This window comes from Ixodes scapularis, unplaced genomic scaffold (genome assembly GCF_016920785.2).
Source record: "Ixodes scapularis isolate PalLabHiFi unplaced genomic scaffold, ASM1692078v2 PGA_scaffold8__174_contigs__length_109621045, whole genome shotgun sequence".
In the NCBI taxonomy this organism is placed as follows: Eukaryota; Metazoa; Arthropoda; class Arachnida; order Ixodida; family Ixodidae; genus Ixodes; species Ixodes scapularis.
In genome coordinates this window covers 88,120,313-88,135,765 of record NW_024609883.1, presented here as the reverse complement: position 1 = coordinate 88,135,765, position 15,453 = coordinate 88,120,313, and the positions used below count along the sequence as shown (strand labels likewise).

The following is a 15,453-nucleotide window of genomic DNA, read 5'->3' as shown; positions in this document are numbered from 1 at the left end:
CATTCGTTCTAAGTGCTGTACAAATGAAGGGATTTGTGTTGTGTTGTGTTCTGATGTGACGTGCTGTGATGGAACTTGCTGCTTGTGCTTTTACTGCTGAGACATCCCACAAGTGTATACAGTCCTGTAGGTGTTGCCAGGCAATTAAAAAAAAATACTTGTTACCGTTTTACTGGTTCCCAACGTGCCAGATATTCATCAAAAGTAAGCAAAAGTAAAATAATGGACTGCAAGTGTCCCGGCTTGTGCGTCTATCGTGCAATCATGTTTGCATGCACGTGAGGGCAACTTCTGCAGGCTTGCAATTGCGCGTGCTTCATTGCGCGAGCGGAGACAACGGCTGTTCGATCAAAATCGAAACCATGCCACTCCGCTCCGTCGCCAACTGATTCCCAAAACTGTATTCAAAATTTAACTTTCGAGCGTACGACCAAAAACAGCCCAGCGGCGTGTGCTTGCCAAGCCGGCAAACAAAATACAAGCTAAACACACAAAAAAAAAAAAAAGAACCTAAGCGCATCGATGCAAGACATCGCGAGCCAAAATCAAAAAGTTCTTGGACCGCTTTGTGCAATGACTGAACTCGAGACAAACAAGTGCGCTGTGCGGGTTCAGCATGCAGACATTACCTTCTTTGCTTTAGTTCACTTCCCTTCACCAGCTTTCTTTCACGGCAGATTTTTCACGTACTGGGGTCCCTCTCGAAAGAAAGCCCACCGAGAGAAACATAGGTAATCAATACTTCGTCACAGCAGTCTCCGAGTTAAAGAGGGATTTTTGTAGTAACGTATGTGTAAGGTTCCGGAACCTTTTTATTTGTTTTCTTACTTCGTCTAGAGGCCCTGCGCGAACGATTTTGGGGAAGACGTGTGCCGTCTAGCCCTGGGCTCAGAGCGCCAGATGAGAATGTTGACCCCCATGAGAAAATGAGAAAGAGGGACAGGCTGCTCTCGATAAGAGCACAGGCGAGAAAAAGGAGATGGTCTTTGGTTCGGTACCGTTGGAGAGAAAGGAGCCGCTCTCTAACAGCGGCCAAGTCCGGGGCTCGGGTTGTCGATGTTTGTATCCCTGTGTCCTGTATGTTAAATTGTCTTTTATTAAACTGTTGCAAAAAAGCATTTGCGTAAGCAGTTGTCTGGCCCGAACTGCTACACCACCGCCACCGTCCAACGCAAGCCATCCTCCTCCACACCATCGAGGAGGAACCACCGTCTACAGCCTATCAAGAACCTTACTGTATGATTTAAACAAGAACAGGAATGTTGATGAGCATGCGGCAGCCCCTAGTTTCATTTTATAAAGCGCCATATCTGCACTGACGTGGGGCTGCAACACTCGACGTCGCGCGACCACGGTGACTGGAAGGCAGAGACCAAATATACTTTTTCCACGGTTGTTGCTTTCAGGAGCGAGTGCTTCAGCTCACAAAGTAACTCGTGCCTTGCAAAAATGTGGTTTCGTTTCACAGCATGACAGCATGGCTGGTACCCGGCACGCTAGCGTCGGACCGTCTGCACACACCCGCGTCTATCGTTGAATATATTTTTAAAAAAGACGCGAGACGAGACCCACGAGACGACGAGAGCGCGAAACGCGAGACGGCGGGAAAACTATGCAAGACCAGAGGAACAATTAATGCAGGGTACATCGTGTCGGGCGGCCGCTTACGCCACTTAACAGATGCATGCTCAGTTGCGGTAGTCAGTTTAGTTTCGGTCTTGAAAGGCGACCGAAATTGTTTTTTTGGCGCAGGCTCGGTGCAGATTACCCATATTTTGGCAAAATGCAGCAGGATCTAGCAGGGTCAGCCAATTGGTGCAATAGACCTTTTGCAGTATTCCCAAGCGCCCCGGCCCGCACTCAAGGAATCATGGGATAGGTGTTCCTTCAGCTCCCTAGTGATCACTAATTTTGGACCAACTCCATAATTACACAGTTTTGAGCGTAATTCGGGGTCACCCTGAACAAGCACCTGATATACCCCAAGGAGCTGATATATCACTTTTAAAATTGCCCGTCAACGTCACCATTTTTGATACTGCGCATGCGATCGACCTTTCAACCTGGCTGAGCTGCAAAAATCTCATTCAATATTATCATTCTCATGATTGTTGTTTGAGCAGAAATTGCTTAGAAAGTCGATAATTCACATCAACAAAAACCAGGATTTCGCTCGAAGCCCGCGGGGCTGTTTGTAGCATTTTTAGCGTTTCTAACTTAATATCAACATGATAATAATGTAAGAGATTTCTGCAGCTCATCCAGGCTGAAGGGTGGACAGCATGCACAGTATCAAAAACGCTGACATTGAGGAGAAATTTTAAAAGCAATGTGACAGGTCATTGGGGTATATCAGGCGCTTGTTCAAGGTGACTCCGAATTACGCTCAGAACCTGTGTAACCAAGAATAGGGTCGAAATTACCGGTCACTAAGGGACTGAAGGAACACCGTTCCCATGATTCTTTTAGCGCAGGCCGGGGCACTTGGGGATATAGCAAATGGTCTATTGGTGCAGCAATCACACCACTGGGGGCCAGTCAACAGATAATTTGTGCAAATTGTAGCAGACGGCTATAGACTAAGTGGATTGAGGCTGTTTTGGTGAAGAATGCTACTTCAGAAAAGACTGTAGAAGTAGTGCAACGGCTATTTGCTTGTTTTGAATTACCATACTGTATCCTTTTGGACAATGGGACTCTTTTCACCGGACAACCCTTCAAAGATTTCACAACCCAGAACAATGTGTGACACATTCGCACCGTACACCATCACCCACAGTCGAATGGACTCATTGAAAGGGCTGTGCGAATGATGAAGTTGGTGCTGAAAAAGATTCTGGCAAAGACCTACAAACAAAGCTGGACCGTCGGTTCCTTTCATACCGGCGAACACCCAACAGCATATCAGGAAAGTTTCTGGAAGAACTCTTGGTAGGACGTCAGCTATGTTCGAGATTGGACTGCACGGCTGGAGAAAGAAGAAAAACAACAACCTCAGACCACTGCTGGCAAACGACTTAAATGAGGCGAAACCGCATAATTATCTGCAACTACAAATCGGGTTCCCGGTGCGTTCCAGCAGTCGTAACAGAGGTGAAGAGAGCGTGAACGGCAATTGTTACTATAACTGACGGCGATGTCGTTCAACACGCCGACCAGATCAGGCTCCGCAAATGGAATCACCAACTTCTGAGGATGACACGTGGATGGATGAAGTCGGCATTTCCGAGGCACCAAACATGCCCGTGCCAAACAGACCAACCTGTCCAAGATGGACGCCTTCGTGATATCTAAGGGTGAAGTGCTACGTACGCGCCGTATGAGACAGCAGTATGAGCCATGTTCTCCGACAGACGGAGAATCATTCGACACCCCGGTTTTAAGGGATATTCACACGAAGGAGAAATCCCCCACTTCGCTCCGCGGAGCGCGCATCACGTGAGACAGGGATGAGCAGTATTTCAAATACAAGTAGTATTTGAAATACGTATTTCAAATACTTTGTGTATTTTGCATTTGTATTTAATTACAAATTGGGTATTGTATTTGATGTGTATTTAAATACTAAAACGTGGGTATTTCAAATACAATTGTAATTAAATACAATTTTATGGGCAAAAATACATCCTTTAAATTTATTGTCACTGTCCAGAGCAGGAAGAAAACTATGTTCTGCACCGAATGCAGTCTCTCTCAATCAAGCACAAGTGTTTAGTGACTTTGTGATTACGGTGGCAGTACAAGGCCAGAATAGTGACGAAATCGACATTCACAGGCAGACTGGCTAAATAAGTGCCTGTGACAACTTGTGATGCTTTCCAGCCTGATTTCCATCCATATTTTTGCCTGGAACATTCTAAATGCGCAGGTCGTCCAGATTTTTGTAACTGGTGCGAGTTGCAACAATAAAAAATTCCGTAGGTAGTGCTGCGCGTCTTGGTCGTCTCGGTTCTTTGTTGGTCTATACCAAAATGTAATCGACAAAAAAGCTGCTTGAAGCTCTGTACTTTTTTTATTTACCATGAACGAGCTGATTACATTTTTTGTGATTATATTTCTATTACGTTACTAGAGCCTTGCACATTAACTCCCGAGTGTGCAATGCAAAATTAAAATGAGATACCCAGAAACCCGTTGCAGCTGCCCTGAAGTCGCTGACGCAAATTTTGAGGAATGTATTTGGAAAAGTATTTGGAGGAGACCGAATACAGTTGGTTGTATTTGTATCTTGTACTTAAACGCTCTTTCAAAATGTAATTAGATCTGTAATTAAATACATTTTTGACGAAGTATTTTGTATTTGTATTTCGATACATATTTGCATGTATTTTGCCCATCCCAGACGTGAGACATACGTCATCCCTTCTTGATGCCTCGCAGCGCCGTCCCCCTCGGTAAAAGCACAGAGGGTTCACTCTCTCAGCACGAACGCTCCACAGGTATGCAGCAGAGTAAGTTGCTTTTCGCTGCTTTTAGCGATACTCTTTTGCCTCACCTGGCCACAGGGGCCTCTGCATTCTTTTCGCGCTCTTTGGAATCGCCTGCACCATTACTGTTGCCACCACATTCTTTTTCATTTCCTTTGTTGAGGAGTTCCCGGTGTTGTGGGACACAAGCAGCATGGTATGGAGGAATGGCGGCTAATACGGCACCATGTATAGCGTAACATGCAAGGTATCTATTGTGAACAATCTGGTACCTCATCTGTGAGTGGCATAAATGGGAATCCTAGTCGCCCTCCCACTCACTTGAAAGACCGTAGTATCCACTCGATCAGCTCCGTCCTGTCCACGTAGCCGTCGCCATCTTTGTCCATCTTGACTGCAAGTTCCTGGAGCCGGCGTTTCGCTTCCTCGGGACTGAGTTGGTCATATTCATCGGCGGCATCTCTGCTGCCTGCAGTGCAAATCAAATAAAATTACTTGCCACAAAAAGAAAAAAAACAGTTATACACCAAACATAGATTTTTGCACCTCCACAGCTGTTTGCGGATTAAATTTTAGGGAAGCTGAAGAGTTCCTTGAAAAAAACAAGTTAGTGGCGAATTCTAGGGTATTTTTGTCCCGTGAATCTTATTGCCACGTTCATTTTCCCCGAAGATGTAACTAAACGCAAGAGAACGCAAGAAATCTCCGACCAGTCGTTATGCCATAAAAGGATCATTCAGTCGCCAAGCATGTTTTGCTCGTGTGGGCAGCACGTGCAATTGCAAGCTTGCCTGGTATATTCCCCTGCACTGACACCAATTGTGATGTTGTTTTTTCTTTTTACCTTTTTAAAAATAGCGAGGGTGCACGTGCACAGCTTTGATATGCGCTGAAGATGCACGGGAGCAGATTCCGAGAACTCCTTTAATGGCGGCATGCTCCAGGAAGGTGGGCTTCAGTGGTACTTTGAATATGGCTTTCTGCAGCCACCATGCACCAAATTAAAACAATATCAATATTTTGATCCTGGGGGTCAAATAAAGACGATTTAACAACTCTTGTTACTCAAATACAGAACCGATTTCATTTCCCTTTAAAGCTCAGATGTCAATTTATTTTGTTCTAAAAGGAGACCACGCTGAGTAGATGTTTTCCACCACGTGCAATAAAAAACAAACCACGGAATGCATTGAAAAGAATATATGGACCAATCATGTTACACATGCAGGGGAAAACAACATCCATTAGTGTCGTGGTACCGAGAGTCACATTTCAGAGCGCACCGTTTCTATGACCAGCAAAAATATTCTTGCGCCACGATGTGGCCGTTGTTTGCGATTAGAACATGTGTCTAGTTGCCGGCACGATGGGAACAGCAGGGATGTGCCTCAGTCGTCCTGCCTCCAACATGAACTTCCTACCGTCAACGACACATTGGCACCTCAGCAGCTACGAACGTGCAAGCACGCAGAACCAAAGCACAACGAAAGGTGACGAGCACGCGTAGGAGGCAGGGCATCCGAAAAGGACGCCTTTGTTTTGATAGTGACGATCGTTCACAGTCATTAAGAAAATGCTGCAATTAACAAACCATATTTGAAGCAAAACAAAAGAAAATATTTGCTTAGCCAAAATAGCGTTGCCTGACTTCAAACGATCCCAACATATGTAATAGAGTAGAATGTCATTCGTGTGCACGAGGGATCGGTGCACATAATGACGGCAGGCGAGGCTGCCTCCAGGGACAGTTGCCTAATCAGCAATATCTACTAACCCACCAAGTTTTAACTACTGGTAAAGACCTCCAGAGTCTTTGCTGGCAATCAATATCATTAACCTATTGCCTATTTATTAACATTACCAATCAAGATTAACATTCAACGAAACCGAACCCTCTCTGCTTAGATATCTAACTCTGGAGAGTGGGGAAACGTGGGGAGAGCACAGCACGAATCTCTGAATTGGTGGTTCGTCTCTTCCTGTTCCTGTTTCCCGAATCTTCAGGGTAAAAAAATGCTGGTTCTCAACCAGCTCGCCTGTACCCTTGCATTAACTTTCTGTTTTTTTTTTTTTGTTGTTGTTTTTTTTTTTCTTTGTTGCTTACATAGAATTTTTTATCTAAGAATGAGGTTTGTATCATCCGAGCAGATATCTCTTTTTTCTTTTTCCTCGGCTTACCGGCAGAGCAGATATTCTTGAACGTGGCATAGTCGTAGCACCCGAGATTCTAGACAGGCGATCGCGTACAGACACTTTCCGGCACGTCGTTTCTCCTTGATTCCATGCCAACCAAGCATAAACTTATTTTGATATGTCGCAGCGCGCGACCAAACGATCACTTCGATCTCAAGAATGGGTAGCCCACGATCGCGTTACGAGTGAAATTCGAGAAGCGTTCCACGATGAGAGTTGGCGGAGGAGCTCACCTAAAATCGCCTCGTGATCGAAATCAGTCTCGTGAATATCGTCGCGTAGATGATTTTGGGCCCTCGACGCAAAGTTTCCGTCCTGTTCTCTCTCTCCGTTGGCATGGTCACTTTTGGGGTGCGTGTGAACGTGGCTCGACACTTCCAGAACGCACAGGCACAGATAGAACACCACTGCAAGGAGAATGACGTGAAGAGGTTTCTTCTCCGTCCACATCGCGACTACGGACTTTAACGATTTGTAAGACACGGCTTTAGCGGAATTTAGAGGAATTTTGTGACGCCCACCGCGCCGTAATTTAGGGAACCGTGAGCGCGGGTGTATTTCAGGCGATTTTAAAGGGCACCGAGCTGCCGGCCGATGAACGAATTTTCCGAACTTTGTGCTCGCGACGCCACGTACGAGCACATTGGCAACCTTCCCGCACGTATTAATATATAACACAAAAGAAACAAACAGTTGTTGACAGTCATTTTACGTAAACCACTTAAGAACTATTATTGAATATTAGTGCGTTTTATTTTATTCAAGAAAATAGAAGATACAATTCTTCAGCCTCACTTGCTATTAAGATTTACATTGGCATCACCATCAATCAAGCGCGCTCGATGCGTTCAATTGTTCAGTTTCAGACTCGGTGAGTTTTAGTTCCAATTTCCAAAGTGTCAAATTTACCACAACAAGCTTAAATATAAAGGTTTGTCAAAAGGCGTTTGAATAAGTTCCAAATATTCAGCTCAACGAGGCCCCTCTATCTCGTCGATTGAGCTATCGTTATTTTTTTATTATTATTTCCAGTGAAGTACAGCTCTACAAACGTCATCTTGAACACCCGAACACGTCCTACTCACGTCAACAGAAATCTGCGGGTGGTTCGATACGGTTCGACAGGCTCGATACGTTGGTACAAGGTGCGTTGGAACCACGGTTAACAGTGTGAAACATTGCAGTCAAGAATCATGTCAACCAACAGGTTTCGCTTGGCCCTACTCCAGCTCGCCGTGAAAGCCAACAAGGCGGAGAACCTCGAAAAAGCGAGTAAGCAAATCAAGGAGGCGGCTTCTAGGGGTGCTAACATGGTCTGCCTTCCCGAATGTTTCGGTTTCCCGTATGGGACGCAGTACTTCCCGCAGTACGCCGAGACCATCCCCGGCGAGACCAGCGAGATGCTCTCGCGCTGCGCAAGAGAAAACCAGGTCTACCTCATCGGCGGCTCCATGTCGGAGAGCGAAAACGGGAAGCTCTACAACACCTGCCTCGTCTACGGACCGGACGGTTCGATGCTGGCCAAGCACCGCAAGGTGCACCTCTTCGACATCGACATCCCCGGTAAAATAACCTTCAGGGAGTCGGACTGCTTTACGGCGGGCGACGGACTGACCACCTTCGACACTCCCTTCTGCAAGGTGGGCGTCGGGATATGTTACGATCTTCGGTTTGCACCTTTGGCTCAGTTGTACGCGCAGCGCGGCTGCAAGCTGCTGGTGTACCCTGGAGCGTTCAACATGACCACTGGTCCGCTGCACTGGGAAATCCTTCAGAGGGGTAGGGCGGTTGATAACCAGGTTTATGTGGCGTCGGTGTCGCCCGCGAGGGATGAAGCGGCATCTTACGTCGCGTGGGGACACAGCATGTTGGTGGACCCGTCTGCTAAGGTGGTTCAGTCGGCCGGAGCTGGCGAAGAGCTCGTGCTTGCAGAGGTGGACCTGGATCATCTGGCTATGATCAGGGACCAGATTCCCGTGACCAAACAGAAGAGGGATGATCTGTACAAGGTGGTGAGCTGTAAGGATGGAGAAAATAATGTCCTGGCTTCCTAGAAGACTGTGACCTGTGACTTCAGCAAAGCGGTGATTTTTTGCCGTCTGCACTGCCAGGAGCACTACAAAAGTCTCGTCGTCTTATGCATGACATCTTTAGTTACGGTTAGCTACTGATGCCTGATAGGATAAGGAATTTAGTGGGTGTATATTTCTCTTCTTTTTTTGTGTGTATGATTTGTTTTGTATTCATTAGGAGTAAACTGTACGAGCTCAGCTCGTGAGTTTAGGGTCTACAAGTTTTTTTGTTGTTGTTTTTTGCTTCTTTTTTTTTTTTGCAGCTCATGCATTCTCTTAAATCGGGCATTAAAAAATACTGGTTATCGATTAACTAACCTTCTTATAGAGGTGGATGAATATGAGATGATGCAAAGTTTGATCATTTTGTTTCTAGTGTTCCTTGCAATGTCAACCAAAATCTGCCATAAAAAGCAGCAAAGACAAAAAAAGGAATTGGCAATGCCTATTGGAGCTAATGTGAACTGTTCGGGCACGCAGTGGTGTTTCTAGTGCACTCAATCTAATTGACTCTCCTTGGAAGGGTTTTCCTATCATTTCAAACAGTTTTAATTTGTCACAGTATGAACCTTGAGCCTCGCAATGCCACAAAATGTTGCTTATGTGTTGAAGCAAACAATAATAACTGGACGAAGTAGTGTCAGATGCAGGTCTCCGGTACTTCACAGCAATACCGTGATTAATCAGAGGAAAGTACCTTATTGTGTAAACATAACAGTTATTAGGAAATTAGTGCTGGAGTATATCTCACTTTCTAAATTAAAATTGCAGTGCAGTTATCAACTTTTTGGGGAATTTGGTCTTCATAAAAATACCCAGACTTTACAATGTTTCCAGTGAAATCGGTCTCCGGTGTAGTCACCTCATCAACAAATGCTGCTGCTCACAGGTTCCGGATGTGCTATAGAGAATAAACAACAAGAGGAAGCAATCGTGCACGAAATGGGAGCAGCTGCTTATTTGGTTGTCATAGGAACGAGAGAAGTAACTCGTTCTGTTCTAGGTGAAGTAGCATTTTCTTTTAGAAGCTTCGTAGCTAACTAACATACCTATTTCTGAGGGAGTAATGGTATTTAGTTATTCTTTTAGTAACATGTAAATTTTCACATATATCTGGTTGATAAGAAAGAAAAAAGATGCTGAAATTCTTTCAGTGTGGTTCACGCTGGGCTGTATACGATACAAAATACAACCGTACATAAAGGGATCATTCTCAAAACGCGACCGAATTTACCATGCCCGGTTTGCTTGCACGAAAAAGAAGTGCAGCACTCAATGTGGGTTCGTATTCCATCTGCAAACATTACTATTGAGGATGAACTATAATTCCCAAATGCCACAGAACTTGCACGTATTTGGGCAGTAGGTATACAGGAGCCACGAATCTGGACAATATCTGTGAAGTAAAAGATATCTTTTAGAGCAATATTGACGGCGAGAGATTTATTTGCAATTCTGCGCGCAAAAGTCCATGACGTCACGAAATGGTCATTCGTTGAACGAGATGGTAATTCACTCTTTCAACCTCGTCGTGATGGCCAAGCCGATCCACCTCGCCTGCAACTCTCCTGCTCACCTCTTGTAAAATTAAGCTGATGCACACGTTTAGTTTGTGGCATATCGCAGTCTGCACAACCTGCTGCAGGCCGGGATCTATACGCTGCCTAGATAGCATCGACATCCCTGCAGCTCGTCTTGCAGCGTCTAGAGTTCGTGTATAGGCTCCCTACGGTAAAAATTGGGTTGTGTATGTTTATACAGCCTAGAAGTTGGTCTGCTTCAACAGGCGACGAGTCTCTCTGCTGTAGATGAGCAATGTAGCCAGTGCAGTACAACTGCTTGCCTGGGGTCTTTAACGTGCATCACGGAATGGCGATACACGACCGCACGCCGGTGCGATGCTCATCCAGATCGAAACTGGCAGCACGAGCTTTCGCTCCACGTGCTTCGAGCTGGTGTGCGCCAGTGTTGCCAACCTATTTTTCGAAAATACCCCACGCCAACGTCCAGAAAACCCTACATTACCCTACGAATGTTTCTTATTACCCTACAATTTACCCTACGAGCAAATCTTTGTTCAGATATTACTGTTGCATGGATTATCATGATATAGGGTAATATTAATACAGTACAAAGCGACAGGGCACGCATGCGCGCGCATACCTGCGTTATTCTAGAACGTCTAGAACACCATGCTTGCAGGTGCGCTCTGTATAATCAGCACAACATTGATGTAGCGAGCGCACACATATCCCCAACCAACATGTTTAGCCGATTAGTCGTCAAATTTAAAACTGGGCTACGTGGGACCAGCACTCGCAACGACAGACAAGGCGGCTCATTACAAAAGGAAGCTAATCCGAGCGGCATATTAGCTTCTTTGGGTGTACCGCGCCTAGGGATTCGTCGAACTAAGGTACTATTTCGACAAACTATGCTATTGGGGAGGATAGGAAACTGGCGGCTCTTCCGTATTCGCCAAAGTGTCATTCAATGAAACGTCATGGCTTCTGTTTCGTTTGCTAAAACGTTGCTAAAACTCGTCGATAATCGGTGATCGACGCTCTATGGGCGTGCTAAGGAAAGTGTTAATTGCAACGCGCCATAACAAAAGAGCGCAGAGGACGAGTGGTAGTTCCAGCTATTGTTAGTCGTAGAAAAGCTCAGTTGAACAGGTGGCTGCCGGTTCTGGTGGGCTCGGGGTGATTTCGCCCGTGGTGCCACGTGTTTCGCAGGTGTAACAAGAACCGCCGGATGTACCAGAGTCATTAGAGAAAAATTGGCGGGAACATGTCCACTGGGAAGATACCTCCTCTAACTCCACACTCCCTCCGCGCAACCCCCACTCCTCCCACCTCTCGCACTTGCTCGTTGCTCCAGCTCTCCAATACTCTCCAGCTTGGTGTGTGGTGAACTCTGTTAGCTCGTCTTGCAACTTGGATGCTTTCGTTCTGCATGATGTCATGGTGTGGCAGCACACGAGTTTGCAAAGCTATCAAAGCTATGCAAAACCTGCACGGGAGCTTTTTTTTTTTTTTTTTTCACTTTCTGAAATTACCCTACTTTTGGCGGGGAAATGGCCGGACGGCCCTACAACCCTACAATGTACCAAAGATGCCTAAAATACCCTACAAGTAGGGTAACTACCCTACGGTTGGCAACACTGGTGTGCGCTAGCCCACTCGGCGACCCGGCCACATAGAGATCATACATACTAACTCTAGAGGAAAAGGTCCGCCATTTTCCCATACATTCTGGCTGCCGCAAGCGGCGGATCATGCAGGCAGACCCTCGGGGTCCCAAACACGGTTACATCATCAGAGCAGTTTCGTGAACTTCAACAATCCACGAACTTACCGGTGGAAAGATATTCGCGTTCCTTTCGAAGCTTTCTTTTTGCACAACGCGCAGATGTACGGCCTCGCGTTAACGCTAAACTAAACCATATACCCGGCTTCGCCAGTGCGGCGCGGGTGGGCGCGGTTGAGGAATACGAAACTGCGCAACCACCAGATTTCCGAGATTTCGACAGAATGGAAGTTAATGCAGCGTAATGACTTTATTGCTTTTTACAAGCGTTGGAATGGCTCAGAATTTAGTTTACAACGTTAAATTATCACTGTTTATATTGCTGAGAGTTTTCACTCTTCGCGTTTACCATGGCAACGTTGCTTTCTTTCTCTCGTGTTTTGTCGCTCTCTTTTGCGATCGTTCACTCGGGACCCCGGGTGTCGGCGCACGGGATTTGCCACTCCTCCTCACCCACCTTTACCCCCCTGCCCGGCCACCGATCCCTCGCTCCCTGAGCCAGAGTTGCGCATCTATTTTCCACGGGTGCGTATTTTCGGCACCGATTTGAAGTCCAGGGGGCGCGGCCAATGACGTCGCGGACGTCCAAATTCTATTTGGTGTTTTTTGACGTAAACACGTTTTATTTTGGATGCCGCCGACTGCATTTTGAAACGTCGGTCGGTCGGCGAGTGTGTGCGCGTGGTAGGGTGATCGTCGACGGTGTACTCGCTGGTGTGTGGACGTGCCGCCTGTGCCGTCGGTCGGTGCCGTCGGTCGGTGCCGTCGGTCACTCCTGCTGCAAAAGAAAATTCGTAGTGACATACAGTACCGTCCGACGGCACTTTTGCAGAGCTTTCAAGTGAAGTCCGACGGTACTCCACCGTCGGTGCTTCGCGTTAAGAAAGTCTCGTATAGAATGAATTGTCAAAACGACATTTTTGAAACTGTAGGGTAGCTTAGCGGTTAACATCTCTTCCTGATACGCAAGTGGTCGTGGGTTCCATCCGCGGTGGAGGTCTACTTTTCTTCTTTTTTTTTCGAACATTTTATGTTATTGGGACTTTTGGCGATATTTACGACATTTGTTTTTTACAATTAACACTGAAAAAAAAATGGTGTCGCCGACAGTGCTAAAAACGCGAGCTAGTTGCTTTGGATCACGCGGCACGAGCGCTCCTACAGCGGGTGCAGTCATGCCAGTCAAGGCTACTCACTCGCCGCTTGCACGGCCTTCGCAGCTATTCTATGCAAGGGTAATAATCCGTCGTATTACAAACAGGTACAGCTCGGGAAAAATCCGCACGAAATTACTGCGGCAGGGCTCTGTCGCCTCCGCTACACGTAATCTTCACTTGCAACAGGAGTGACGGACGGCACCGGGCGAAGTTTGAAAATGGAGAACGCTTATTTTGATGTTCCTGAGAACGCGACGAGTACAGGTGGCAACGTCGACAACACGCACGAGCGTGGACACCGCCGAGCCGCCGAGCACCCGACCACACACACGCCGAGCGACCGACATTTCAAAATGCAGTCAGCGGCATCCAAAGAAAGCGTTGTTGACGCCAAAGTAACTAAGACGTCAAAATAAAAGCAGGTATTTTGATGTCCGTGACGGTCATTGGCCACGCCCCATAAACACCAAATCGGTGCCGAAAATACGCAGCCGCCAAAAGCTGATGCCGCGATGTTACAGTGTCTTAGAGCGGGTGTAGCGGCAAAAGGGAGTCCAACGTCAATGGGAGGCGCTGTGCCGAAAAAAGCGGACGGCCGCATGTGGCATTACAGTCGACAACTGGAGGAGAAAACTGCTGCATCGGGTGCTCCATTCGGACGCCGCTTGTCCAAAAGGTTGGATGTGTTGATCACTACAAAGTACTTACTGCTGAAGTGATGGCAATTTATGTTTCCACGAGGCTGCATTTCTTTGTTAAGTGACCTAGTTTTCCATCAGGAGTATATGTTACTTTCAGAATCTTCAGCGAATTCTACGTTGGCTGGCCTCAGCTTTTCAGGGCCCCGAATACAGGACTGTCCAAAGAGGACGCTCGTGTTTGTTTCTCTCTCTTGTGTCCGTCTTTTTTGCGGAAAACCATGTATCCAAACGTTCACCAACTCTCCCAACAACAAACTATTTTACAGGACACTTCAAGCACGCGTGGTGCGGTGTCCGAACAGGATACTCCAGAACGCGTGAAGGGCCGTCCACACAGGGCACATGAGGCTACACAACTCCGTCATATGAAGTGGAAGTTGAAGTCCGGCAGTCCGTTTTCTGTCTGGACACCTCCAGGCAAACATCATGACTTTCCTCCACACCTCCTCCGCCTTTCGGCGACCTCGGTGCTCGTCAGACTTGACGTCAACGCCACCTGCCAACGGTGCGCCTGTTGCCTGTAACAACAGGTGCCTGCGGCAACAGGTGGCCGAAAGGGCTAGCGCACACCAGCTCGGAGCACGTGGAGCGAAGGCTCGTGCTGCAGAGCCCAGGGATCCTGGGTTCTGCAGAAAAAAAAAAAGAAAGAAAGGGGTGGGGATCCCCACCCCTGCCCATTTCGATCTGGATGACCGGCGTGCGATCGCGCATCACTACTGCATGGTTCACGTTAAAGACCCCAGGCTGTCGTACTGCACTGGCTAAATTGCTCATTTACAGTGGGTAACAAGGTCGCCATGTTTTGGAAGACTGAACTCCTGCAGTTTAAACAACTAATTTGTTTGTTTTTGTTCTTAATTCGTGAAATAACCTCGACAATTCCCAAACACATCTTTAGGATATCCTTAGGACGTCCCAGTCGGGACGTTTTTACATCCTTAGGTACTCCCAAAGTCAACCTCAAGCAGTCCAACTACGATCCATTTGTCTGTCCAACTAGCATGCTCAGAACGTTTCCTGGATGATTCATCAGGACACTTTTCGTTCTTTCTTGGCGCGTGTGCCAACAATTCTTTGTGTATATACCCCGATGCTAATGTATGAGCATGTAACAAGAATTAGTGATAGTATATATTAAAATGTGGTTCTTGCCTGCACTAAAAGCATGAATTGTTGTATTTGTAGCAGTACAAATACAGTAGTTCGGTGTCTTAGTACAGGCAAGAACCACATTTAACTTAACCCTATCACTAATTCTCAGTGATACACGCAATTGCAGCCAGCGAATTATAGGCGCATCCTAGCAGGAATTAGTGCCGTTCCCGCTGCTCTGACACAACGACTCTAAGCCACCGGTCTTCAAACAAGGCGCCCTATTGATTGAAGACCGGTGCACCTTTCCAAAAAACACTCGACCCCAGGGGCAACAAACCGTTTTCGAGCCCAGTCTCTGAGTTTGAGGCTAGACTCTCACCGGCGTCCCTCCTAACCCTAACCGATTGGTTTCACTAGGCGCAGCCTGCGTAGGCGCAGTTTTAAACGCTGCTGGCGGCTAAATTCTCGTATTTTCTCGCCACATTTTGTTTTTTATGGT

At 46.8% G+C, this 15,453-nt stretch overlaps 2 protein-coding genes across 2 annotated transcripts in view; one reads left to right on the top strand and one right to left on the bottom strand.

Annotated features, from left to right (window-relative positions):
* The window catches only part of LOC8052620 (reticulocalbin-2), a 41,480-nt gene extending 34,232 nt beyond the window's left edge, over positions 1–7,248 (bottom strand). Inside the window, exons 1-2 of the mRNA XM_029992972.4 lie at positions 6,854–7,248; positions 4,749–4,896 (exon numbers count right to left, since the gene is read on the bottom strand). Coding sequence (XP_029848832.2) covers positions 4,749–4,896; positions 6,854–7,070 — 365 coding nt within the window. The 5' untranslated portion in view covers positions 7,071–7,248. The remainder of the gene's footprint in view (positions 1–4,748; positions 4,897–6,853) is intronic.
* Positions 7,249–7,461: 213 nt separating this feature from the next.
* LOC8028100 (omega-amidase NIT2) lies at positions 7,462–8,913 on the top strand. Its single transcript, XM_002410510.4, has one exon. It carries the CDS (start codon positions 7,814–7,816, stop codon positions 8,672–8,674), a length of 861 nt encoding a protein of 286 aa, XP_002410555.1. The 5' UTR covers positions 7,462–7,813; the 3' UTR covers positions 8,675–8,913.
* The last annotated feature ends 6,540 nt before the right edge of the window (positions 8,914–15,453 follow it).

Excerpts from the sequence above, each read along its gene's own strand:
- LOC8028100 (XM_002410510.4), top strand. The coding sequence starts at position 7,814 with ATGTCAACCAACAGGTTTCGCTTGGCCCTACTCCAGCTCGCCGTGAAA.